General features: G+C 36.3%; 1 protein-coding gene across 8 annotated transcripts in view; it reads left to right on the forward strand.

Annotated features, from left to right (window-relative positions):
• The window catches only part of SESTD1 (SEC14 and spectrin domain containing 1), a 61,911-nt gene that overhangs the window by 33,844 nt on the left and 385 nt on the right, over window positions 1-27,682 (forward strand). For 7 of the 8 annotated variants that reach the window (XM_075511527.1, XM_075511532.1, XM_075511528.1 and 4 more), the window contains 12 exons: window positions 3,228-3,341; window positions 5,534-5,631; window positions 6,042-6,097; window positions 8,615-8,826; window positions 12,584-12,706; window positions 16,093-16,287; window positions 16,906-17,020; window positions 18,204-18,363; window positions 20,955-21,036; window positions 21,355-21,477; window positions 22,721-22,912; window positions 25,350-25,471. In XM_075511527.1, the coding sequence (XP_075367642.1) occupies window positions 3,228-3,341; window positions 5,534-5,631; window positions 6,042-6,097; window positions 8,615-8,826; window positions 12,584-12,706; window positions 16,093-16,287; window positions 16,906-17,020; window positions 18,204-18,363; window positions 20,955-21,036; window positions 21,355-21,477; window positions 22,721-22,912; window positions 25,350-25,471 (1,592 nt within the window). The remainder of the gene's footprint in view (window positions 1-3,227; window positions 3,342-5,533; window positions 5,632-6,041; window positions 6,098-8,614; window positions 8,827-12,583; window positions 12,707-16,092; window positions 16,288-16,905; window positions 17,021-18,203; window positions 18,364-20,954; window positions 21,037-21,354; window positions 21,478-22,720; window positions 22,913-25,349; window positions 25,472-27,682) is intronic. The other variant, XM_075511534.1, reaches the window with a different exon arrangement.

Here is a 27,682-nt window from a genome sequence, read left to right on the forward strand (position 1 = left end):
GTGCAACATCACACCTACTGTTTTTCAGCATTTTTTTTTCTTTGGTTCTTGGTCTCTGTTCTTATGGACTATTAATCTGTAGTAGCTGATTAAAACAGTATTTCAGAAGCTTCAGAGAGGCAAATTGCACTTTTGACACCTAGAAATTTCAAAGTTACTAATCTAAAGCATATGGAGGGTGTTCCATGAGCACTGCCACTAGTCTAGGTCTAGAACAAGAACTAAATTCAGTTCAGGAACCTCCCTTCTGCCACCACCTTGTCAAAAATTCAAATGTTTGTTTACTTTTTGAAGTCTTCAGACAGGTTTTCTGCAGTTATCCCAGTGAACAGTCAGTAAACAGTTTAAGAAAGAAAGAGGTTTTAAAAAAAAGAATCCTAGAGAATGAATGGGTTTTGGCAGAACATCTTAAGTTACAACAAGGCTTACTATTGAGGTGGAGTTTTTCTTTTTCAAAATTTTTCTAATAAGGTGCAAAAGAAATTTTTATGTTCTTTGACCAAATCTCACTTGTGGGGTGTTGGTTTTTTTTTTTTTTGTCAGAGGATTATTTCTCAGGTAGCTATTATATTTGTTACAGGCACGTTTTGCTTTGCAGGAGAAAAACATTTTTTAAAATGTTTCCCTGGTACAAGTTTGGAAAGCATATCCCTTGCCCTCTCTCCTTCCTGAAGGATCTGAGTTAAAATCAGAAATAAGTGGTCTCAATGCAGTCCATCCTTTTCTTCAGGCTATTTGGTTTTTTTAGAACTGGTATTTCAGTCATGTGAACCAGCTGCCCTATTTACTTTAGTTTCCATACCAAAATGTCCTGATTGAGTAAATTAATTTTCTCTTTTTTTATGAACTCATAGAGATGAAAACAGAATGTAAAAATGACCTAAAATATAAATGTGTGCCTAAAGAAGGAAGAATAAAGGCTTTATTTTTCTTGGACCTGGAGTCATCTGGGGTTTGGGCTGGTTACTGGCATTACTTAAAGAAACCATAAGCTAATTCCGTTTATGGCAGCCACGTACCATTAAGAATACAGGAGAATAGCCTTTATTTGCTGAATGTTGCTGGAAGATGTTCCTGTATATTAAATATTAGACCATTTGTTTGGAACTACTCTGGATTCTTTAATTGTAAGAATTGAAAAATCACAGAGTAATTCAAATTGGAAGGGACCTCAGGAGGTCTCTAGTCCAACTTCCTGCTCAAAGCAGGATCATCTATTAGATTAGACCAAATTACTTAGGGCTTTATCCATTTGGGCCTTGAAAAACTTCCAAGGATGGAGACTGCACAACCTCTACTTCCAGTTTTTAAAGATTACCAATGGTTGTTGACTTCAATGGCTTTTGATCTCAAAACCCGTCTCAGAAACATAGTATTTTTGTCAATGATTTGGTGTATCGAATTGGTTTAGTGATCTAAACAGGTCTGAACTATGCTGAAGTAGTGGAAGACAAAACCTTTGAGGTAATTTTAAGGAGAAAACCCATAAGTTTAGGATGGGTTTTCTGTCTTACAGTGTCTGCAGGAACATGGAGCTAGACTAGAAGCAGAAAGCTCTTTCCAGTTGGCTCTTTCCACATATTCTTGTCCCTGCAAGTATATGTGCATGATCTGATGGGTTCTCAAAATCATCTCCAGTTTTTTTCTTTCCAGCTATATATTCCAGTATGTCTGCCTCCTTAGAGAGTTTTTTTCCACAGGAGTTATTCCAGGCTTAGCGTATCGTGCATCAAAGCAACCTGTGCTGCCAACTTTTGGGTTAGGTTTATAAGAGTAAGGCTCAGCCAGGAGCCTCTAGAATGCAGAAATGAAGGGAAGAATTTAGTCTTCTGACTAGTAGTGGACCTGTGTTTTCCTTCATTTCCTGAAGTAGTTGATGAACTAGATTTGTCTCCTGGGCAAATGACTCGGGCTTTTAAGCATACTAAGATTTGAATTTGACTACTCATGGAATGAGTATGGTTGATCCAACTCTTGCTGAGCATATTTGCACAGTAAATGCAGGCACTTAACTTTTATGGCACAACTCACCTCTGGGACTGGAAGTATTGAAAGAGAGTGACAAAAATACTAAATGCTTTGCAGTATGATATCCTGCTACTATATTCACTAAAAATAGATCGTGTGATGTATGACTTAAACAAGAAGTATCAGTTACCACCAAGTATCACTGATTCAGAGTGAGAGGGCACTTGACTCATAAGAGAGAAGCAAAAATGTACTTTATTGATATAGAACAGGGAGTTAACAAAATTCAATGTGACAGTGATTTAACGAGATTTGATGGCAAGGTATACTTGATGATTTACTGCATAGAGGACAGGGTCAGACAAAACTGTCAGGGAGACCCTCCCATTGAATCATGAGGTTCAGAAAAGGATCCCCTTGCTTTCTAAGCTCCTTCTCAGAGACAAGTCTAGGTGCGGCTAGATCCAATCCTAGCCCCAGTCTTGGTCAGTGGTTTATGTCTAAAGGATTATATATGTGCAATTGATCCTTTATATCACTTAGCTAAGGTTTCAAAGTTTAGCATGCTATTAGTCACTTACCGAGGATCTGTTGCGGCAAGGAATCTCTCAACCTCGAGGAGTAACCCTGAGAGGCGTCCCTACTCAAGGGGAGATCCTGGCGTGCAGCCTGCTGCCGTGCAGGAGAGCTCAAAGGGCTCTTGGGCTGCTCACTTTTTATAGGGGGAAGATGATTGACTCAGTCATATTTGCATACTGACCACAGATTTTAGTTTCCTAGCTGTGGTTAGGTGGGCGCATTGCACAATAGCCCTTGGCTATTGTGTTGTTATCTGGCTCCCAAATCCACTTTGAGCCGGATGCAGCCATCGTGACTAGATGCATCCATTATGACTATCACTGGTAGTTATCACCTCAGCAGGGTTAGGGGAGATAAAGGTTGGGGGCGGGGGAAGTGCACCGTCACACCAAGAAAACAGATATCCAAGAAACTTTTTTTTTTTCCTATTGTAAATAGACAAGGTGGTACAGATGATGCTCTTACAGAATTATGCATTAAAATTACCTGTCTGTTTTAGGCTCATGTTAATTGCAACCAGCCATACTTCATTTAAACATTTAGCAGTAAAAGGGTCACTTTCTCTGAATCACAGAAAGATCTGCTCAGTACCTCTGGACACACTTAACACTTCTCAGGTACTTGGGGAAAAATATAAGCATTACTTAAAAGTGTACCTAAAATTTTTTTCATTGTTGCAGGTTATTTTAGTATCTGCTAACAAGCTGACTCGATATATAGAACCATGCCAACTAACAGAAGATTTTGGAGGAACTCTCACCTATGATCACATGGATTGGTTGAATAAGAGGCTGGTTAGTTTTCTGGGGTTTTTTTGTTGTTGTTTCTTTTTCAAATGTCTCATTCTTGAGCCATGAATTTTTATTTCTGTAGGAACTGCTAAGTGCGTAGAAACTGTCATATGTGTAGTAGTGCAGTTCAAATGCATGAATAGTCTTATGAAGATAACTAACACTGGATTTGCTCAAGGGATGATAAAGCTAATGTAATCTATTTGTTGAACCAAGTAGTTCCTTAATGAAGCTTTCTTGTAGACCCTCACTCTAGAAGAGCCTGAGCGTATGGTATAGTTGCTACAAAGGGAAATTGTTTATCTGCTGATAGAAGTCCAAAACAAGGAGGAAATACTTGGACTCTGCAGATCCTCCAAGGTTTTCTCTTAGGACTTGGTTCCTGTGACCTGAGAGCCAGGTTTTAAGCTGTCCTATACTAAAATCTCTGTCAGTGCAGTTTCCCCAATAGGTACAGAAATGCAGTAAACGTCTAGGAGCAAATACACCCGTAAGTCATTAATAGACACAAATTGTTTAAGCAACTTTTGATGTGCATAGCACTCCAGAATGTTTTTAATCTGTTCTTTGTTGACAGTTGTTTTTCAGTTACTTAAATTGAATTTTTAAAACAATATTTAATCTTCAGTGAAGCAGTGTGTTCCTTTCTCATGCAATCTATTCTTAAAAATGTGCATATTCTAGGATCTCCAGGTGGGATCCTGGACAAGGAGTACTCCACAGTGTGTCCCAACTGCAATGGCCCAAAGCCTTCAAACATACCGTGCAGCCAATCTCACAGCAGTACTTCCCCCTCAAGAAATTTGAGGGTTTACACCATGTGTACCGTGTTTCTTTTTTGCTGAATCTCGGCAAATTGTGTGTTCAGACCCAAGGGTAGAGAGAGCATCATCGGCTGTGCAGCTTTTTTCTATGGGTCTTTGGCTTTTATGTGTGTATAGATTAGGGCAAGGCAGCTTGGTTTTTCTGTGCCTGAAACTGAGAGGTCCTGGACACAGGGGAAGGAAGGGATATTTAATATTGTCGTTGTCCTTCATTTTTGTCTGGTATATACAAATCTGGCTTTTACTCACTTATTCCTGCATTCATAAAATTCATAAGGACAGTACTTCCACTCTAGCTGGGACTTTTTGCTTTATATTTGGTTCAACCTACAACTGAACATTTCTTTCTCCTGTGTCTCCTCTCTTGCCTTGTTTCACTTGTTTTGTGTATTAATGAAGAAACTCCTCCATTGCAACTCCTGAATTCTGAAACTAGACAAGAAGGCAGAGAGTTTGTTTAAGGTCCTAGCTGAAAAATAGCTTACAACTGCTTATCCATTTTAATTATCTGGATTTTTTTTTTTTCCTTTTGTAACAAGTGAGTTTAGCTTGTATGTTATAAACCACTCTCATAAATTGGCTTTTAAGAGCTGTCCACCTCATGTCCTTTTTGATTTTCCCTGAAATTTAAGTAGTCCTAGATAGGTTAAGAAAGGTTCATCTGCAGGCTATTGATTAATAACTTAAGACCAAAAAGACCTGAAAATTATTGCGCATGTCACTTACGGCACCCGATCATGCTCAGTTCTGTTAACAGAGGAATCAGCTGAATGGTACCCAGTGTCTGACTATACAGGCCTTGTTATCTGAGATCAGAAGCCCCTATATTCAAAGAAACTGATGAGGGTATTTTTTTCTATATAATACATCTTTCTTTTATCTTAGTTATTCATTACATTATAGCCCATATTAGTAGTGATTAAAAGCTGGAATCTTCACAAAGTTGATTATTTTAATCCATTTAAGTGAGCTGTCAGATGCTTGTATAACATGTCTTGGTTCTCTAGTATTATTTTAAAGATTTACTTAAAGGCTTAAATGAAGATGTAGAATAAATATGTCCATAAGAACTTACAGGTTTTGCAGGAATCTCAAAAATTTTTCAGTATTTCAGAATTCAGTCCATCTTCATTATATTCAGTGTAACACTTACTATCTCCCTAAGGAATCTTAGTGCTCTTAAGTGCTCCCTGAATAAAACTTCTTATTTTCTACTGTTTCTACCCTGCCATCTAAATGTTGGGAAATAATTACACTGTGTAAAGACTGAAGTATACTAACAGAACTAGTGGACAGATTTGCACTGATGGCCTTCAATACTGCCACTTATATAATTTTCATTTCTTAAATTAAAACCTGCCTCTTATTTAGGTATTTGAAAAGTTCACGAAAGAATCAACATCTTTACTGGATGAGCTTGCTCTAATTAACAATGGAAGTGATAAAGGAACTCAACAAGAAAAAGAGAGGTGTGTGTTCGCTTTTTGAAATCAATGCTTTTGGATTATAAAATTTCATTGGAAATCCAAACAATACTGAAAATGTGATATGCCTTAAATATTTGGAAATTTGTAAAGAAATTCTGAAAGCTTATAACGTAGACTACAAAATTCATCAGTGTGTGTGTGTGTAGATGGATGCTCACTTGAGCATCCATCTACATTGACTGCATGCAGTTGCACTTCTGTTTTGATACAATGAGTTGAAAAAGTGAGGACTTTACTGAGCGAGGAAAGAAACATACAGTCTCTTAACAGCATCAGGTAGCTCTGGCCTTAGCTGAAGTTTTTAGTGCTACTGTAAAACAAATGATTAATAATGTGTTTGTTACTTTATTTAGTTTATTATTATTAATAATGTGTTTGTTACTTTATTCAAGATCAATAGATTTGAACTTCCTTCCATCAGTTGATCCTGAGACGGTATTGCAGACAGGTATAGTAAGTCGAAAAAGATAATGTTGGTCAATAAAGTAACATTATTCATTTTTAAGCCCCAAGTGAAAGCACAGAGGGCACAATAATTATCTTAGCCATCATCACAATGTAATAAGCTTATCAATTAATGTCATCTTTGGGTTTAAAAAAAAAGTGATGTTAACAAATAAATGGAAGAACTCCAAATGTGTCTTTTAAAAATAGTTTTTAATAATTCTGATACATCTTTACAGTATTACCATAATTAACACGTTTAATTTTGAGAATAAGTTGTTTCTAGATGATGTCAATATGTTGGCCTTGTAGAATGAATTCATCTCAGTAGCCACCAAATGGTTACAATAAAGATAGTATTTTCCTATGCAATTCTGATAATTTGCATCAGCCTAGTTCAGAGCTGACCATCTGTAAAAGTGAAGCATACAGCCTTCTGACTCATTGCTGCTTAGACTCTCCCTAAACAATTTGGGGTTCTTTGATTGAAATGGTTTTTTTTAGGGTGAATTTCCTATTGGCAATAAAGTATAATAGCACTGTTGATTTGGACTAGAAATTTGCTTAAAGGTTTGTGCCTTTGTAGAATAGGAAGTAATGCATAGTGTTAAGGTGGTGATCAGAGTCTTGAGTGCTCAGAATCATTATCTTATAGCCTCCTGCAAACTAATGTGTGGATCACATACAATATTTGCCACAGAGAACTGCTGGCTTTACATGCCCTCTGTGTAAAATTTTAACTTAGATGTGGGATAATATTGTTTGAGTTAAAAGGTGAACCAATAGTTCCTTGGTGTGATCTTTCAAGTTTTTGAAATATGAAGTGTCTGTATACACTGTCACTAGATTTTAGTCTAAATGTGTATCATCCTCTAATGGTAAGATTTTTTTGGACAAAACAACACTTCAATTTTGTGTAAGTAGATGGCTCCCAAGAACATTAGTTTATATGCATTCTCTGTTTTGTTAATTATGGCATAATGAATTTTTTTTTGAGCTATGAAGTTTAATAACTTTCATTAAATCATGGGAGTTCCTAAGAGGCAACATTTCTCTTTGTTAGATTCACTGTATTGAAAGTTTGAGAATAGAAAATTAAACTCTCCCCAATTAAACTTTCCTATCTCTTAAGGGTAAATATGAACAAACTGAGGTTTTAGATAAAAGGCTTCTGTATTTCATAGTTAAAAGTACTGTTGCTTTCACAAGCTCCAATTCTACATATAAAGTATAGTTTTTCGATAAGAATCTAGTTTAAAAGAACGTTTTTACCTTGAAAATGTTAATTCTTTGCTGCTGAAACTATACAATAAAAATTCAAAATTATCCCAGTAGAACTACGACTTGTAAAAGCCTTTAAGTGTGTTTGCCTTGCAGCTATCTGTGCCTATCTGTGTAGTATTATAAAAGATGAAATCCAAGATGTTTATTTCCATAGTATGGCAAAATGTATTTGAATTCTTAAGACATGTTCGTTTCACAAAACATATGCTGAGTAATTTAAAGTTGCTTGCTGCAATCTCCAAAGCCCTTGGCATTTTGATTGTCTAGATAATATCAGTTGAATTTAGAGTCTGTTTTTCTGCATTTTCCTTGAGGTATTACAATTTCTATTCTAGTGGTAATTTTTTTTTCTTCTAATGAACTGGCATGTTACCATTTTAAGACCTGCAGAACTGATGATGTGGAATTGGCAGATTTTCACTTTTACACCAACATTTCTTTAGTAGCCAAACACTGTTTTATTTGCTAACTTGTTCATTGAGCTTTTGGGGAACAAATCGAAGATCTGGGTTTACTGGTAGTATGGAGTTTACATCCTGAAAACTTCACCACAACTTAACAATAACATTCTTTGAACAATTTAAACAGAGGATTAAATAGTCAAAACATAATATTTTTGCATATATGAAAGTTGTTACACTCTAGAGAGTCTATACCCTGATATGGTGCTTAAGAGCACAAAGAAAAAGGTGAGAAAAGTGAGAAAAAAATTATTGATCCAAGTAGTTAATACTGAGCTCCATACTTTCTATGAAAGTTTTGTACATGTTATAAAAATCCTGGAAGATAAAAGAGAAATTTTATGCTCAGTTTGTTAGTGTTTCTAGATCATTCATTTAATCTTAAGAATATGAATTGTTTGAGAGAAATACTTTGAGTGCTACACAGTATTTTGAAGTAAACCAGAATACTTACAGTTGTTTCAGACTCAAGATAGTGCTTTGAAATTGTTTCTTTACATTAATTCTGTTGTCAATATGAATGTTAAAGTCATGGTATCTCTTTTATATATCTAAAATATACCACGATTTCTACCCTATATTATGACTGATACAACCCCACAAACTGTGGCCAGTACTCTGCATGAAATGGTATCATTAAATGTGCCCAATGCATGAAAGATCATTAGTTGTAAAAATGTACCACCAGATGGTCCAAAAACATGCATGCTTACTAATAATTTTTGTGCTTGTTTTCTGAATCTAAATTAACCACATCATTATATGTATTCTTAAAGGTCATGAGTTACTATCTGAGTTACAACAGCGTCGATTCAATGGTTCAGATGGAGGGGTATCTTGGTCTCCAATGGATGATGAACTCCTTGCTCAGCCCCAGGTCATGAAGCTACTAGACTCACTCAGAGAGCAATATACTCGCTACCAGGAAGTTTGCAGACAACGTAGCAAGCGCACACAACTAGAGGAGATTCAGCAGAAGGTAATGCAGGTAAGCTTGGAGTTGTTCTTGATTACTGTGAGGCGGAGGTTTGAGCTCAAGTCCCAGACTGTGTTTCCTGCAAAACTTAGAACCAGAGGTGAGAGCTTTGTGCTTCCTTTCACTCCTCAAACTGCAGTGTGCTAGTTTCACTTGATGCTTTATATAGCGGCTACCACAGTGACTTTCCAAAGGTTGTTCTGATATGTGGAGGAGGGATTAGAAATGTGCTCTCTTGCCGTCACGCTGAAGAACCTTCACGTCCCTTTGTTGCGTACTGTCGCAACGTACCTCTACATTGTTGGAGAGTCAAATGCCTGACCTGTTAGGAAAGAAAGAAACATTCACAAATGAGACACATTTGACTGTAATTTTGCCTTGAGAGTTGGAAACCTTCCCCTGCCCATATTGTTTTAAGTTTCTGTTACTGAAGATAAGCCATTATTTATTCATTTATTTGTCTAGTGCTTGGTGTTTTAACTTAAAGTGATTAAACTCTCTGTATTTCAAGGCTACTCTGACCAGAATGAATACAAATCTTCCTAATCAATCGTGTGTTAAAGGTCATAATGAATTGGTTTGGTCCTTTGGAAACAGGCATGTAATTAGCACTTTCAACATTTTATCAGCAGAGCCTCAGTAGAGAAAATCAAGGAAATGGAATTAATTTATTCCTCTTGTGTTTATTACTTGAAATTAGACTTACATGTTTTTAAGCTTCTGTATAGTTTGAATATGCATAAAATGGAATGGATATTGCTTTTAACCTTTCAACATTGACATTTCTAATGCATGTGGAGTACAAATCAAGTACTTGCACTTCAGTGTTCCAGGTATGGGTAAAGATAAAAGCTAATCAATCTTGTTATTTCTAGCAGTGAAAATATAAATCAGCTGAGGAAATAATTTTCCTTATGTAGTCATTCAGATTATTATAAAGATATAAAAAAAAGCAAATGTCATCTTTTGATATTTTGAGCTGGAAATACTAAAAATATGTAAGAGGTGAAAATAGTACTATATGGAACATACTACCATGGCTGTGGGTATAATCAGGTGAGATTTTTTTTTTCCTGTGTTAGAGTTATAGTGGTTGAACAAGACGTGCTGACTGAAGTGAAATTTATAACGTACTTCGGCAAACTGATATTGTTAATGCATTTAAATAGACTTGTTTATTGGAGCATCAGCCTAATTTTGCAATATTTGTATTAGAAATAGTTTTTTGTTTGCTCTGTCTACACTATGGATGCTGCATAGTAAGTGAACTGAGTCTCAGTACACAGGAAAAATGTGTTTTGCTGTTTTACGGAGCTAATCAGTTTTATAAAGTGCATGTAAAAGCTCTCTAAATGGCATACAAATGTATGGGACGAACTTAGGAAATTGGGAAATTGATTTAGTTTCCTTTTGGTTTATGGGAGAAAATTAGGCTAACAGAGAAAAGTAAGAAGATAATGATGGACTGGAGGAAACCGATACAGGCAAAGTGCCATGGAATTTGTTTTCCCAAAACAAACAGAAGTTGCAGTATTTTCAGTTGGAATGGATGTGTGCATAGAAAGTTTTCCCCTTGTGTTGCTGATTTTTTTTTTTTAATTTTTCTTTTTAGTGTTTTGATTTCCTGTTAGCTTGCATTACAGTTACATTCCTATTTCATTCTTTATATAGCTTCTTATATTGCTAACCACTCTTGGCCTGCTTTTGTGTTCCTGTTTCATTTTCACTGTTTGCTGCTTCTGCTTACTGTGAACAGCTTAGTTCTTACTCCTGTCTCAAAGCCCTCTTATTCATAACCACCTCTCTTCCCTTGTGCCTTCAGTATCCTACCCTCTCTTTTTAACCACCACTCTTCCTTCTATTTCATGGTTCTGTTTCCCTTTTCTTCGTCTTTCATTCTGCAGTGTAAAGATGGCAAGGATTTCCAGATGTTTTCTGATGAGCAGTTCTACTAAACAGACTGCTGATGAGCAACTCTGTATGTTATAAATTCTAGCTTTGTCCCTCCTTAGGCAGAGGTGTTAATTACTATTTTTCTAATCTTAATTCACAAAAATTAATGCCAGGCCTTGCAGTCATTAACCATTTAAAAATGTATTTTATGAAAATAACATCGCTTCTTTCTCCAGGTCCCCTAGTGACTTCTCTCCTCAGGTCAGTTATCTGTCACACAAGAATGGCCATGTGCTAAGCTAAGCAGTCTTGGAGGCAATGCAGTAGTTGCTAGAAACTTGTAGTGAGGAGGTGGTCTTGGTCAGGGAGGGCACTGCTAAGCAGTAGTCTTGCACACTGTTTCAGAGTTGCAGGAGAACTGTTGTTTCCATATGTGAGTTTCCCAGGCCACACTGGGGTTACAGCGTGACATCTGGGTGCCTTCACTTCTAGGTCCATTCCGTATTTAACCAGAGATGGCTGTGCAGAGGTGCTGAGCACAACAGGAATTTCTCTTTAAACAAAAAGAACCTAGAACTGTAGAGTCTTAATTGGCCCTAGAAATGATAAAAGTAAGGAAGACCAAGGATGCTTTTGAGCAAAGAATATATGCTTTGAAATAGCACTTCTTATGCAGGGGGTGGGGGGTGAGGGGCGAAAAGAGGGGTTAGGAAGACACAGACATGACGACTAAAAGGTGGGGGGAATTGAGTGACCTTCTGTAACGGTGATGGTCATTCTTGATTACTGTTGCAATGTAGCCTAGCAGCACTAGGAAAATGGTCCAATTAGTCCCTTTTTCATTTGTCTTCACAGTTATGGTGTTACATTGTGTATTGTGTTATATTTCCTGAAAAACTGTGTGAAGCTGTTCTGTCACCTTTATTTAAACAAAAGTCACATTGAAGAGAGGAAGCTGGCTTCCTATGCTTTTTCATTCGGGTTCAGAATGTGGGGGTATTCCTGCATTTCCTTACTTCACGACTCCAGTAGTATGTGACTTTTGCACAAGGTTTCATCAGGGCTGTGTCTGTTTTCCAGATGTTTAAAAACTTATCATAAAATTTTTAATTTTTAATTTTAAAAATTTATCATAAAATATCATCTGATAATTCAAATGTGTATAAGGAAACCAAAATTGGAAATACTCTGAGTATTATTAACATCAAATGAAATAGCTTCAAAATAATAATAATGAAAGAAATCCAATGCTGTAGTCCAAACTGTATTGCCATGACCCTGCAAAGATTTCTGCAAAGGCAGATCCCATGACATGTGGCCATTAAGACTCTGTAAGAGGCTTCTGTTTTTTGAATAGGGCAAGTTGAAAAGACATAAATATATAAAATACTAAATTGTTGTGTAAATTTAATTTTGGAATAAGTACATATCCTGTACTTGAGTGTTAATATATTCAACAAAATAAGGAGAAAACTCTCAGGTGTGAGGTTGAATACAGCTATGCATTGTAATTCACTTAGGCAACAAAAATTCTTGTTTGAACATGAGAGGTACGTTATCCAGAAAATTGTGTTTTAAGCTCTTATTGACAGAGATATGAAATGACAAGTAGGCATGTGATAAATCTTTTGCTAGCTGCCACCTGCTTTCATGGAGCTGACAGGCTAAGGTTAATGAAAAGTAATTTCTACTTAAAGCTTTGAAGATGTGAATGGATTCAACAAGACCTCTACAGATCCTGAAAAAAGTATGCATTTTTTTTCATAAATGTGTACTTACTTTGAAATATTTCTGCTTATGTAACACAATTCTTTTATACCAGTTTTTGTGTAATTGATTTGCTACTTTATTTTTGTTATCTTTGTCTTATTGACAGGTAGTCAATTGGCTTGAAGGACCTGGATCAGAACAGCTAAGGACCCAGTGGGGAATAGGTGATTCAATTAGAGCTTCACAAGCTTTGCAACAGAAACATGAAGAGATTGAGAGTCAGCACAGTGTGAGACTTCCCATACCCTTTTCAAGTAGCAAAATAATTCTAAGTACATGCAGTTAAGAGCAACGTGTTTTGGTTATAAGTATCTAGGAATTTTGCATGTTGCGTGATTTTACGGGTTACAGAGGAAAGTATCTGTGCAGTTTAAGAACTTAATATGGTCATTATATGTACATGTTGTTTATTTTGTTTTCCAGTGTAGAAAAATACTGATTGCTGTCTATGATTTTTCTTGTTTTTATTACGTTACAGCAGTTCTTAAATTTTTGTGTTGAGTAGGAGGAGTAAATTTCCTTTTTCCTCCCTGCCAAAATGGCTGAGAAGCCCTGTACTTGGGTGAATAAATTAATATTTTTGTCTTTATTAAACTAGGTTTATCAGTAGCTGAAGCTGGCTTAACACTTTCATTGATCAAGACTTAAGACAGAGTTTATGTTCGTAATGAGATCTTGAAAAGACTGTTTTGTAACTGTACTGACTTGATGCCTGTGCTTCTAATTTTGAAGACTTCCTAAGGTTCAATAGAATTTTGTCTTTCCAGCAGATGATTAACTATAATTGGCATATGAATACTTAGTGTTCTCAAAGGGAGTGTTGCTCACAGTGCTTTTCCTCTTTTCTGACTTTCCTTGATGTAGACATTGACAATTCTGTCCACTTTTCCTAAGTTCCCTTTACAGTCATGGCAAAGAAAATAGTCACTGGGTTATAAATTTTCTGACCTAACTTAGGGGGAAAACAAACAAAAAACCCAAAAAACCAACCCAGACCTTTAGTCTGAGAAACACTGTGCCCTAGACTACACTGGTTCTATTGACTACATCTCTACTGAGTATGGTTTCCTTGCTCAGATGCAGAAGTGTGTGTTGTAGGTGTCTGTTTGGTCACGTGAATCCTCTCTCCTATGCCTTCTCATTGCTTTAAGCTCTTCAAGCAATGTTCTACGCTGAAAACCAGTACCTTCTGAAGTATAAAACATCTTACAGTTAAAATCCTAACTGGAAAGAAAAGAAAAAAATTCCCTACTTCATTGACAAAAATAATTTTTAATATCTTTCAGTCATATTAGCACTTCAAACTGAAAAGAGAAGACAAGATTGAATATACTTTCTTCTCACTTGGATATCTATAACAGAGAACTATGCTTTAGCTGGGGCTAAATACAATCCTTGAAATCATTGAAATCCCACTGAAGTTAGCAGGCTGGCCGACAGTTTGCGTATCACTGAAGCACTGACAAGATGGAACGCTGCTTGGTTCTCAGGTGCTGACAGGAGTTTGTAGAAACAACAGTCAGAAAAATTATTTTTAATTTTATACTAAAAGAAGTAATTGGGAAACCACAGGCCCACCTTAAATTTAGATGCCTGTTTATAAATTAAAATCATTTTTTGACAACAGCACTGGAAAAACGTGCTTTGCCTTTTTCTTTTATTTTTAAATGTCTCATAACACCTGAGTGTACTCTTCCTCTGTCATTATTTTCCTGTCTTTTTTCTCTCCTAATAATTGAATTGACAGCTTGTATGCTTGCTTTCTTTCATCTTCTATTTATTGTTGATTATATTACTTCTATTTTGAAGACACTTGCAAAAATGTTTGATTTATTTTAAAGATAGGCTTTTTTACTTCAATTTACTCTTAAGTGAAAAAATAATTTTCTTAGGGTGTTTTTTTTATTTTGGTTTGTTTCTTGTTTGGGGGGGTTTTCTTGTTTGGTTTTGCAGGGGGTTGTTTGGTTTTTTGTGTTTTCATTTTATGATTGTTTTATTCATGAGCAATATACTAGAGCTGTTATTTTTGAGCAAATGTTGGCCTTTTCTCCATCATTTGGAGCTGTCATGTACAGCTGTGCCTAACTTTCCCCTATGGAAAGGATCAGAAACACACTTTTTATATCTGGTTTGCCAGTCTCTTAATTCCACTGACAGCTTGACCAAAATCAATTACTGCAACTATTTTGCTTACTTTAATGCTAAAAGTAAAAACTAAAAATTATTAATCTAGATTTTTTGTTTGATTTCTCATATTATAGTTGACTTGTCACACTCAATAAGATTGATTTGTATGTTCAGTGTCTAAAGGTAATAATGAGTTATGATGTGTAAACTGAATTTATTGATCCTATGTATCTGTAGTGCGTGCGTGACAATGGAAGATGTTTCCGTATTATGTCATCTTAGTGACCCCTCTTGGGGTAGATGAGAGACTTATTCTGCTCTTAAATTTTTGGCTGATTCCTAATTTAACATTTTCATTGCTTTTTTCCCCTCTCCTTGCATCTTTTCATACCCTGTTTCTTCCTGTGAGCAGATGGGAGAGGCAGCTTTGGGTAAAAAGAAAAAAAAATTCAGAATATGGATATTTATACTCTATATTTTGCATGCTTTGTAAATAAATGATGCAAAAGCTGAAGGCATAATTTTAAAAAATTGCAAACATTCCAATAGGAGCATGACAAGAATACTAATTAAATCAGATGTTTTAGGCCAATAGATGGTGCTGTTCTATAGCATTACAAATGCATAGGGCATTTGAAGGTCACTTTACAGTAGGCCAAAATGAAAGCTGTTGAGCAGGCATGTTTTACTTTACAGGCATCTCAATCATGCAAGGTGTGAATGTGATCTTGATGCATCAAGTCGTTTTTAAATCTCCCGGAATTGTTAAATATTTGAACTATTTTCTTTTGCAAATACACCACCATGATAACATAACTAACTCCTATGTATGTATTCAGTAATCAAAGCATTTGAAAAACAGATCTACACATTTTGAATTGAGTAGTATAAAGCTTTCCTTAAATAAGAAAGATCATTTTGAAGTTTCTGTACATGGTTACTCTGTTTTATGCAGAAGATAGAGATTACTTCCACAATGTCAATAGTAGTATTTTTTCTAAATGTTTTAAGAAAATCATTGCTGGTTTCAATCATGTCACTGAAAGTAACACCTAGATAGTCTTATGAACATTGTAATAGCTTACCACTTGGCAAAGGGTATTTTGTTTCAGTAGAGCACTATAGACATGTAAGCATTAGAAATTTGTTTAAAAATGGTGGAATTCCTCTGTTGGTTCAGTAAAATAGTTTGAGTGGGAGTTTGTGCTGGGAGCTAGTAGCCAGGCCTTGTAACCTTCCCATCTTTCTGCACCATTTTTTTATACTACAGTACATATATTAAAATGTACTGAACACTTTTTGAGTTGAGTTGAAATTAGGAATGTTTTTTCCTCCTGTGTGAGATTTCATAATTATAGTGTAAGCTGTAATAAGTTCATTTTTAAATCTGATTATTGATTAGTCTGCATTTATGATTAGTATGCCATTTTAAGAGAAATAGAATTATGTTTGGTGGTATTTTAATGCTTAATTTTCTTGTGTTTGTAGGAGTGGTTTGCTGTTTATGTTGAGCTTAATCAGCAGATAGCAGCTCTTCTAAATGCAGGGGATGAGGAGGACCTTGTGGAATTGAAAGCACTGCAGCAACAGCTGAGTGATGTGTGTTACCGGCAGGCCAGTCAGCTAGAATTTAGGCAGAATCTATTACAAGCAGCACTTGAATTCCACAGTGTTGCCCAGGATGTAAGTTTTTCTTTTTAACTTTTCACAGGCTCACCTGTCAATATATTATTGCCTTAGTATTATGAATGTTGAATACATTGCAAAAAATGTAGGGCGGTGGAGGGAAATATAATGTCACTTGGAAAATGCAGTAAGTGTTAATTTACTATAATTGAAACACTGAGAAGATGGATTTCCCCTTTCTTAGGAGAGAAGCGCTTTGTAGTATGTCTCACATTTCAGTAGCGTTTGAAATAAAATGGTTACTAGTTAAAAAGTTGCTTTTTGTCCCTCTTGTGTTGTTTTTTTTTTAATTAGAGACATATGCATTAATTGAACTGCAATTTGGTGTACTTTTTATAGTTTCTTTTTTAAATTGGCATTTATCCCTTTCCTGTACTTGTCTGAACAAAAAAAAAAAAATCTTGGCTTCCCACCCCTCCATCTAGGAATGTATGTTCTTGGAATTTTATAGGCAGATGGGTCTTTTATCTTTCATCTTGACTTTCATTGCCTATAGATGCAAAGAGAAACTTCTAAAATGACAGATTTCCAAACATTTAGAAGATTGCAGACCCAACCATCTGAAGCTCAAAACTTCTTTTAAAATATCAATATATATGTTGTTTTTCATTTTAGTTGTCTCAGCAATTGGATGGCTTACTAGGAATGTTGTGTGTAGATGTAGCACCAGCAGATGGAGCATCAATTCAACAAACTCTAAAACTACTGGAAGATAAATTGAAAAGTGTTGGTAAGCAAAATATTTCTGCATTTCAGATACACACATTCTAATGAATGCATTACAGGAAAAAACCCAGTAATCCCACCACCCCTTTAAAAAAAAAAAAAAAAAAAAAAAACAACCAAAAAACACAAAACACCAACAACAAAAAACCAGGAACAAAAAATACCTCTCTTCTGATTCCTAGCTAAGTAATGCTCCACCTGACTACCTTTGACTTGCTTATGCTATCTACTGCATAGTAGTTCTGTCTGGGAAAATGATCTGGAAATGTTTTGTTTTAAATGTTTTACAAGTAACATATATTTGTTATATACCATTATCATGCATTTCATCTGTAGACAAACTTTTTTCCCCACTAATCATCCTTAGTATCTCGGGAATATAGTGTTTAGATGATCTTTTTGTCTCCAGAACTGACCCCTTGACGATTAGGATTGTTATCCACTCAGTTTTAGACTGTTTATACTGAGTATTTTGCAGTAGCTTTGAATGTATATGTTAATAAATGGCACATTTAAGGTTACTACACTGTAAAGCATATAGAATAGAATATTTCAGTTGGAAGGGACCTACAATGATCACCTAGTCCAATATGTTTAGGAGAAAGCTCTGAAGCAAAGTCATACATGGTAGAAGTAGTTATGATTGGAATATAACAGTCTGATGCATGAGCTAGATATTCCTTTAGGAAAACAGATAGTAGAGCTGCCAAATAATAGATATAACAGCAGATTCTAAGGATTGGCATATTTCAGGATAGAAAAAGGTATCAGACATATCAGATGTATCAAAGCAGTAACTTCTGCCAGCCATGGAAGAACATTTAGGCTACAACTGCTTAGCAGTGATAAATATTTTAGGTATTGTGCAACTGTGTGGATGAAAGACATTAATTAGCTATTTATATGCTGAAAAGTTAATACTCGCTGTCAGCTTTTATTCCTTTTCTTGTTATCTGCTAGATCATAAAATAGCAAAGCCTTAGCTCTTTGTTAGTATAGATCAATGCTCACTCAAACTTAAAGGTTGGAAAGGGTAGTGAAAGACAGATAGTAATGTCCTTTTCACTTTCTAGCCTTCCATCTCAGATTCTGCTGCATTTCATATCTCTCCTTTGGGGGGAAAAAAACCCCCAAATTTATATGAGTGACCACTGACTTTTTTTTTTTTCTTTCTTTTTTTTCTTTAGACTTAGGCTTGCAAGGCTTGCGTGAGAAAGGTCAAAGTCTTCTTGACCAGATATCTAATCAGGCATCCTGGGCCTATGGAAAAGATGTGACCATTGAAAACAAAGAAAATGTGGACCATATCCAAGGAGTGATGGAAGATATGCAGCTTAGAAAACAAAGGTAATAACAGTTCTAGTCGTTAAGATTTTCATGTGCTGATAGGTCACTTTATTTATTTATTTTAAAGAGATCATTTTGCTTTATCTTCAGTTAAGGGATGTAGTACAACTGTAACTTATATTTGTGGTATATTTAAATGGGACAGAAGCTTCCCTGCCTAATCTGTTGTAGCATATTCCTAAATCCAAGCATCTTTTGTATTTCGGCACCGGATGGAGCATTTGAGTGCTTTCCTGTACTTGTAAATTCTCAAGAATTATACATTCCTTTTATATAGAGTTATGGAATAGATGCAAGAGGCATCTTTTTATATGTTAGCAGTTTGAGATGGAAGGTATACTAAGACTATAGAAGTGATCATGGCTCTCAAATTATGTATTAATTATGTACAGACTTGTTTATTCACTTCTTTTTCACAACCTCTACCCTTTGTGCATGGCATTTTCACTCCTGAAGACAGGAAGAAAGATGAACTGGTGTTAGGGGGACAGGGTATAAAATGGAGGCACAGAGTTCAGTTTTCAAAATGTGGGATTTTTGTGAGTTTTGGAAAAGATAGGGTGGGGAATGAAGTTGTAGTAGGGAAGAATGCTGGGGGGAGCATTGAATCTGCAAGAAGGATGGATTTTGCCATCATGCTCTTCCTCCAAGTCTTTCATTGATTATTTTTTCTTAAATATGTACTAGTACTGGATTGGCTATAGTACTGCCTTTTTTTCTACTCAACAGTGTGAAAGAATCAGATGATGTTGCTCATTATTACTGCTGGAACCTCTGACACAGTAAAATACTCTCCATAGAAAGTGCCTGAAGAGCATCAAGTCGCTCATTTTAGGAATTAATTCTACCACCCACAGATTGTTTTCTTAGGGAGCTTAATGTAAGAAACCATGTGTTTTGATAATGCTTAGAGAAGGTATTAAGTATGTTCTCTGAATCCTATTTACTTGAGCAGCACTTGTGTTTAGAGGGACAACTGCAAAGAGCTATAAAGGACCATGTGTCACTGTGTAATAAAATGGCAGTTGGAATTCAGTACTGAGAAGAGAAATGGCACATGGGAGAAGGAAAAACTTTATATACATAGTAATGGAGTCTGAACCAGCTGTTAAAGATAAACGTTGGAAAACTTTTGCAAAAATTGCTTTAACGTTCAATCATACTGTGAGAAGCAAGTACAATGCTACAGATTATTAGGAAAGGAATAGAAACTAAAAGGAAAATGTCATTGTGTCACTGTATAGATTCGTAGTCCGTTTGTGTTTTATGTGTTATCCAATTCTGGTTCCTATGCTCAGAAGAGATATAGAATTGTGGGAAGTCAATTAGAAGATCAAAAAGTCAATAAAATGTTCAGACAAAGGTATGAAGCCGCTTCCAGATGGTGAATGATTAAACAAGGTTCTTCAGCCTGGACAAGAGACAAAAAAGTATGATAAGGACTACTATCTCTCAATAGCATTTAATAGTAATTTTTGTGACACTTTTTTTCTGAAATTCTGTTGAGTATTTCTCATTTATTTACACCTGTAGCATAATGTTTATTTCTAGGGGCACTTTGCTGCTTTAGTTATGCTTTTGGAACCCATATACTGTTTTCCTGCATTATTAGAGCAACAAATTTCCTTTCTGTAAGCATCACAGCACTACAGGATATGTAACAAAACACAGCATGCTAATGAACTGTTCTTTGGAAGTGCTTATGTTTGCAGCCAGTTTGAAAAAACAGATCCGTGCATACCATCTTCTGCATTCACTTATCATGCTAACTGTTGTTGACATTAATAATTCCATTTGCACTGGACAGGAGTTTGAATCTTGCTGTCTACTTAGTAGGCTCTGAAATTGAAGTGGAAAGGTCATTCTGCTAAATGTATTAGCTTAGCTCTCACTGTGGAAAAAAAAGAACTTTCAATGGTGGGGTGTTTTTTCTGACTAGAGAAAAAACTGCAAAATGTGCTTAATTCAGAACAAGAGAATTAGAATTAGTTTTTATATGAATTAGATCTTGAAATGCTTCCTGACAAGTTGTAGCAAAGGGCGTCATCATATAAGGGTTCAATTATTACAATCTTTAGTTAGCTAAAAAGAAAAATAAAGATGTATTACCATCTTTTAAACAGTCCTTATTTTATTCACCAAGAAAACTTTGCCACCAGCTTATAGTACAATTCAGAATTATGCCAGGTTTAAGCAAGCTTTCACCTAGACTTCAGTAGGAGAAAGTCTGTCTTAGCCATGTAAATCTGTGTGGCCTGCACATCTTACCAGTGCAACAAAGTAAGGAACCTACAATGCAGCTGGAAGGCCTTGTAGCTACTGCTGGTATTACGATCTATAGCGTAGCCATATTGGGAGTCTTGAGGATCATGATTTTGGTGGGTTGTAGTGCTCAGTTCTATTTATTGCATGTTTCTTATTGTTACGTGAGGGATTACATATTTTGGCCAAGCTTAGCAGCACAAAAATGCTTTAATCACCTTTTCATGAACACTTGCATCTTAATGTTGCTCACTGAAAACACCGCTGTCAAACTTAGAGTGTATTGTGTCTGCTATGCATGCGTTGATGAGTCTGTGCTACTGTTTAAGGTGTGAGGATATGGTGGATGTGCGGCGACTGAAGATGCTTCAGATGGTACAGTTATTTAAATGTGAAGAGGATGCTGCTCAGGTATGGAAATGCCTACAGAATTTCATCATTCTTGTCTTTGTAGTCCACTGGCTAAACTTATGGGGATTGATAGTTGCAGAGTATTTTTGTCACTTTCAAATGTAGTTTTATTTAGTGAGTTTGTACAGTGAAAACAAAGGATATAGCAATGACTGAAAATAGTGTATTTGGTGATTGCATGCATGATCTACCAGTTTGATATCTCTTTTAACTTTTTTCCATATCAAAAGTATATGCTAGTACTGAAGTTACTTCACCCTTCTGGATTAATTTCTTTTTAATTTACTATTTTTTATTCTTTTAACTTCTGTTTTTAAGGCAGTAGAATGGTTAAGTGAACTGCTGGATGCTCTGCTGAAGACACACATCCGATTGGGAGATGATGCTCAAGAAACAAAAGTTTTACTGGAGAAACATCGAAAATTTGTTGATGTTGCACAGGTGAAATGAATTACTTTTTTAGCAATATGGATTTTGTACAGTTTCAGATCTAAACAGAATTGGTATCTGTATGGACAATCATGGAACAGCTGTTACTAGTCTTAATGGTGTGCCTCAATGCTTGAATGAAGAAATCATGATTGCTGGAATTGGTGAGGAGCCTAATGAGATTTAAGTTCTATCAACAATAGCGATGCAGCAGTTTACTACCTTAGTTTATTCTGCTTCACATAGGTGATGCAAATCACAAAACATAAGGTTCACATTGACTTTCTTTAAAAGGCATATATTTCAAACAGTCTTTATAACGACTTCTGAAGGACTGCAATCAAAATACTGAAATATGGATGAGTCACTTGGTGTCAGTCTATTTTGTGCTGTACTTCATGAAACAGAGCCTGTCTTTCTGTTGGTTTTCCAGATAGAGTTGACTGTTGGTGTATGATTGTCCTGCTCGTAGAAGGAGTTTTGGCACTAGCAGAGTTAGTGGTTGAACAGAACTGACAGCTTTAATTCTTGACTGTAGCAGCCAACTTATGAATCCTGCTGTACAAGAGTACTGAAATTCACTGAAGCTATAGGGCATATTTGCACGCCTGTTTGCAAATCTTGAATATGCAAACAGATGCCAGGTGGTACATGTGAAAGAATTTCACTTAAGAATAGAAAGTGTACAAGCTTGGCTGTTTTCAGGTGCTTTTTCAGATGTATACTGCTTTTAGGAATGTCTGATTCAGACTTGCCAATTAACAGATGTGATATTTTCAAATTGCACCTGTTACACTGGAACTGATTTTCTCTTTTGATGAATTAGAACTGATGATGACAGGAGGGTAGCTTGCTGTTATAATGATGTGCCACAATGCACCTGGATGCTGGGTGACCACAAACATGGTGACAGTGAAGTCAGGGAGATAGTCATCTTGGCAATAGATATCAAGTATCCCATGTAAGATCCAAGCAGCTATTTGATATTTTCAGGAAGCTCTGTTCTTTTGCCAGTGTGAACACTAGCCAACGGGATTATTTTTAAAATTTTTATTTAAAGAGCAAAAGCCCTGTTTGGTCATTACAGTTTTATTCATACTTCAGCAGCATTTTCTAGTAGACCAGTTTACATGCTTTGTGGACCTAAATTGAGGCGGTTTCATAAACTTGTCTGCTGTTGCTTTAAGATGCTAATTAGCTCCTAAGTTAAATATTGAGTTTTTAGGTGTACTTTTCCATCCTCTCCAACTTCTAGAGTACTTACGACTATGGGAGACAGTTACTGCAGGCAACTGTTGTCCTGTGCCAGTCCCTGCGATGCACTTCAAGGTCCTCAGGGGACACACTTCCAAGACTGAACAGAGTGTGGAAACAGTTTACAATAACTTCTGAAGAAAGAGTGTACCGGCTGGAAACAGCTGTTGCATTTCATTCAAGTGCTGAAAAGGTGAGTGTTGTGTTTTTAAGAAGAAAAATTTATCAGAATTTAAGCAAACAGAATGTAAGAAAAATGCAGTTGTGGGTTTTTTTTCCTTTGTAAATATAAAAAAAAAAAAGGCGGAAAGAAGAATTTAAGCACATCTTTCCAACTGTTAACTTCAATACTTAATGCAATTATTGCTTGCATACCTATATTGGTATAGGGCCTGCTTAACAAAAAGGAGAGCAGCCCTGAAGTTCAGGTGCATTGAGTTGGTGTTGGGAAGAATTTTTTTTTTTAAACTCTTCAGAGAGGAACTCTGATGTTGATCATAAAGCATTTCTTTGTGTGTTTTGGACTGTAATTCTTAAAGGCAAGGAACATTTCTTGGTTTGTGTTTTTGTGCAAGGTGTAATACAAAGCTATGGCGTTGTTTAAGATCTTTGGAGAGTTAAAAGGAGTATTGCCTTTTAAGTTGTGTGCATTTTGAATGTGATGTTCTTCTCACAAACTGTGTAAATGAATGAAACTCTCACCAGTTTAGTTTCCATGCGTGCTGTGTTGCTGCATCTTGTATTTTGCACTTGGAGGGTTTTGGACATGCTTTCTTCAAAACACACCTCTGCCTTGGTGTGGTTTTCACACTCCTGTAACCAAGTGTCTCACCACTGTGCCCAGTTGGATGATGCTAGAAGCCACAGAGGAGGATGAGCAATCAACAGTGGTGTTATGAGGGATAGCTGCTATTCAGTAACAGCCTGTGGAAGGAGAGGAATGTTGAGAGTTTTCAAATGCCTGAATTTGAGACAATGTCCATTAATGTAGATCATGAGAGGTAGGGCCTTTTTCGTGCAGGAACCATGCGTTCTGTGAAGTGATACATTTTAGAAAAGCATTTTAGAGTATGTATCTCTAATATTGACAATAAAATTGCATATAACTGCAAAAAAAGCCAACCTTGCACATAGTAAAGAAAATAAATTCATTGTGTCATTGAAGGAGAGCATGGATGCAAAGTTGATTCATATGCCTCTTGCTTTTATTAATTTCTTGTTTGTATTAATGGAACATAGTTTGAATTTTTAGGCATTGGGAGTTGCTGGAGCTTCACAAAAGCAGAAATATATAATCTGTGCTGCCACAGATGGCTGAAAAAAGTTTTACCTGGTACCAAATTAGAATTCAGTGGTTTATATATTCCTAAAAGAGTTGTCTCGGTCCATCTTAAGAGCATTCTTTCATTATTGTGGTAGTTAATTGCTATGCTTTTAGGCAACCATAAGTTTAAAAAGAGTAAATGGATAGCTGATAAAATAATGCTCTTGTTCAAAAACATAATTCTCCTAGCACTATTGTGACATATTAATGAGACTGTGAGGAAAATATGCTGTTAATATACATGCTGCTTTGGAAAAAAGTAAGAAGTGGCAGAGGGAGAAGTGGAAGAAAATACAGAACTAAGTACTAGTATTGGGTCCCAATCCTATCTGGAAACACTTGTGTTCAGACTTTTTTAGTCCCGCCTGTTCTGTGCCAGATGTGGATTTTAGTTTTGAAATGGCTTGTAAGGGGCCCTTTGTTATTCATGTTTATAGAATAGAATAGACTATTTCAGTTGGAAGGGACCTACAATGATCATCTAGTCCAACTGCCTGACTATTTCAGGGCTGACCAAGTTAAAGCATGGTGTTAAGGGCATTGTCCAAATGCCTCTTAAACACTGACAGGCTTGGGGTACCTCTAGGAAGCCTGTTCCAGTGTTTGACCACCCTCTTCCTAATGTCCAGTCTAAACTTCCCCTAGCTCAGCTTTGAACCATTCCCGTGTGTCCTATCACTGGATACCAGGGAGAAGAGATCAGCACCTCCCTCTCCACTTCCCCTCCTCAGGAAGCTGTAGAGAGTGACAAGGTTGCCCCTCAGCCTCCTTTTCTCCAAACTAGACAAGCCCAAAGTCCTCAGCTGCTCCTGATAGGGCATGCCTTCCAGCCCTTTCACCAGCTTTGTTGCCCTCTTCTGGATGCATTCAAGGACCTTAACATCCTTCTTAAATTGTGGGGCCCAGAACTGCACACAGTACTCGAGGTGAGGCCGCACCAACGCTGAATACAGCAGGATAATATTTTCTTCCATTTTATATGACTGTCTTGATGCAGGTTACTATTTTTATGCATTTTATATTTGTTGCTGGAATATTGTCTAGCAAGACTATTTTTTCTTTTTTGTTCCCTCTTAGAAGTAATGTAAAAAGTTCTAGTACAGAACAGTAGTAGCCCTGAACTATCTTCTCAGTGTAGCTTAATATTTTCCTTTCTTGAATTATATGAATATTTCAATTGATCTCGTACAAATGTGGCAGTGAAGATGCTGAAAGAGCATTCACTCTGCCAGTTAACAGCACTTAAAAAACTGCATGCTATCCCTTGTCTACTTTATTCTGCATTTCCTTATTTTTCTTTTAACAGATTTTGCAAGAATGTCCAGAGCAGCCTGAAGCTTTTAATGAAATGGAGCAATTTGATGAAATTGAGGCAGTTGGGAAATCGCTGTTGGACAGACTAACAGTGCCTGTAGTTTATCCCGATGGGTATGAAAAATGTTTTTCTAATACCTACTGAATATGCTTTTGGTAAAGTTTCATAATAGTCTTGTATGCAGAAGAATCCTGAATGCTTATTGCTGAAATTAAAAAGGCAGCACACTAATACTCATTAAAAATTCTTTCCCATCTTTTCACAGAAAGCAGGCAGGTCCAGTTTCAAACTTTCCAAAGACAACGTGCCCACTTTTTCAAAGTAGTTACTTTTTCACGTTCAGTAATTATTAGATTTATGCAGTCTTTACATCAGCAAAGTGTGTAGAAGTAACAGAATAATGACCAGTCCCAATCTCTTAGCCCTGAAAAAAGATATCAGATTTGAATCATAGTATTTTGATTAATTTATTTGCAATTCTATCTGAAGTCTTAAGCCGGTACATTGAAGATAAATTTACATTTGATTTATTAAGCAAATAAAACAGTATTTCCCTTATGAGCTATTCATACTAATTTAAAATTGGTGGCTGTCTTGAGCTACAAAAGCAAATTGAATTTGGAATCTCAGCCATAATAAAACTCAGTTCTCTGTTCAGTGAAATACACTTGTCCATTGTGATGCTGAGCTTGTAGTTAATTCCTTCTAGCTGAGTATAATGAAGCCTTGGAACTAGTCACTGGGTGTGTAGGATCCCGCACCATAGTGAATGAGATCTGAAATCAATGTTTTGAATTAGAAGCTGAAACCTTATGAGATGGTATCAGGCAACTGCATTATGGGTTACTTGAAGTCGATCTGAAAAATACAGTTACAGGAAGCTGGTCATGAAAATTAATTTTCTGTCATCTTATTTCCAAAATACCATGTTCCCTATGCAGTGCAGTTTCCTTCAGTAAGGAGTGCTACCCATGAAGATGGGTTGAGGCCTGAACTAGTAGTGATTTTTACTGCCCTTTCAGTAGTGTATTTGAAAATAGGAGGATTTCATATCTCTGAGGAAAAAAAAAAAAAAAACAAACCCCAAGAAGTGTGTTACGTTGTTTGAAGTACTTTGGTATAACTTTTGTATAGCAGATTTTAGTGACCTGGTAAAAGTAGCAACTGTTACTTATTCTTAAAACCGATGTAATGTGTAGATAGACTATTAAAGTAAAAACAAACATTAGAGAAAGCTCCCCATGAAAGAAGGCGCTTGCAACACTTTGAGGTTTGAGTCCTAACACAATGCTCCTATAGTTATAGGTATATATACACACACCTGTATTTTAGGCAGACTGACTGAATCCTGAACATTATTTCTGACCCGTCTGGCATTTCAGCAGAGTTCTATGTGTCCCCCTTCTCAAAAGTGCGATCTTAGCTGCCCTAATCCCAGGATCCCCTGCTCGTCATCCCTAGGCATTCTATTTTTGAAGCATTTAACAAACAATTTGCAGAAGGTTCATTCATTAGTAGAAATAGTTTAAGAAATGTAGGAATGCACAGAATGTCGTACAAGGCTTGGAGGCATCTTCATCAGCCTCTTTACCACTTCAGACTTTTGTCAGTATCTTCTTGGAAGTCCAGGTCACTGTTCCCTGTCCTGCTCATGGCTTCTAATCTGCATCAGGAAAAACATCTGCCCATACTCTGATCCTGTGCACAGTTGTGCAGTCTGTTGTCTTTGGACTTCCCTAGTCAAACTAGTCCATTCCTGTGTGAAATAACTTTTTCTGTCTGCTTATGCCTGTCCCCCGACTCTGTCCAAAGTCCTTTGTCCTACCGCCATTTCCGAAGTCTTCAACGTCTGTGCTTTGTAATTAGATTTGATACCTGTTCTTCTTCTGAAACATGTATTCTGTTCAAATCCCCCTTTTGCTGACAGCTTGGTTAGTGGTTTCCCTAACATTTCAGCTGTTCTTTTGTTGTATTTGAATGGGGGAAATCAGCTTACACAGCCATGTGTTCTTTTCAGTTTGAGAGATAGATGACGCAATTTGACAGCATGTGGCTGACTTCACATACACAGAGTCTTTCAATAATGCAGCAATTGTATAGCCTCAGAATTCATGTATAGCCAGATTTCCTTGATTGTCATAGTACTCAAAACTGCCAGACTGACTTGGGGGATAGCCAGAGGATGGCAGTAAAAAATAGTGTTAGGAAGTATCTAGTATAGAACAGCGCCCTGCTGTTGAGAGAATCTTTTGGGTATAAAAGGGTCATTTAGTATTTGTAATAATTTCATCAAGATCTGCTGTCAAGTCTCATCACTGACTCTC

The sequence above is a fragment of the Mycteria americana genome, chromosome 9 (assembly GCF_035582795.1).
Source record: "Mycteria americana isolate JAX WOST 10 ecotype Jacksonville Zoo and Gardens chromosome 9, USCA_MyAme_1.0, whole genome shotgun sequence".
Lineage (NCBI taxonomy): Eukaryota > Metazoa > Chordata > Aves > Ciconiiformes > Ciconiidae > Mycteria > Mycteria americana.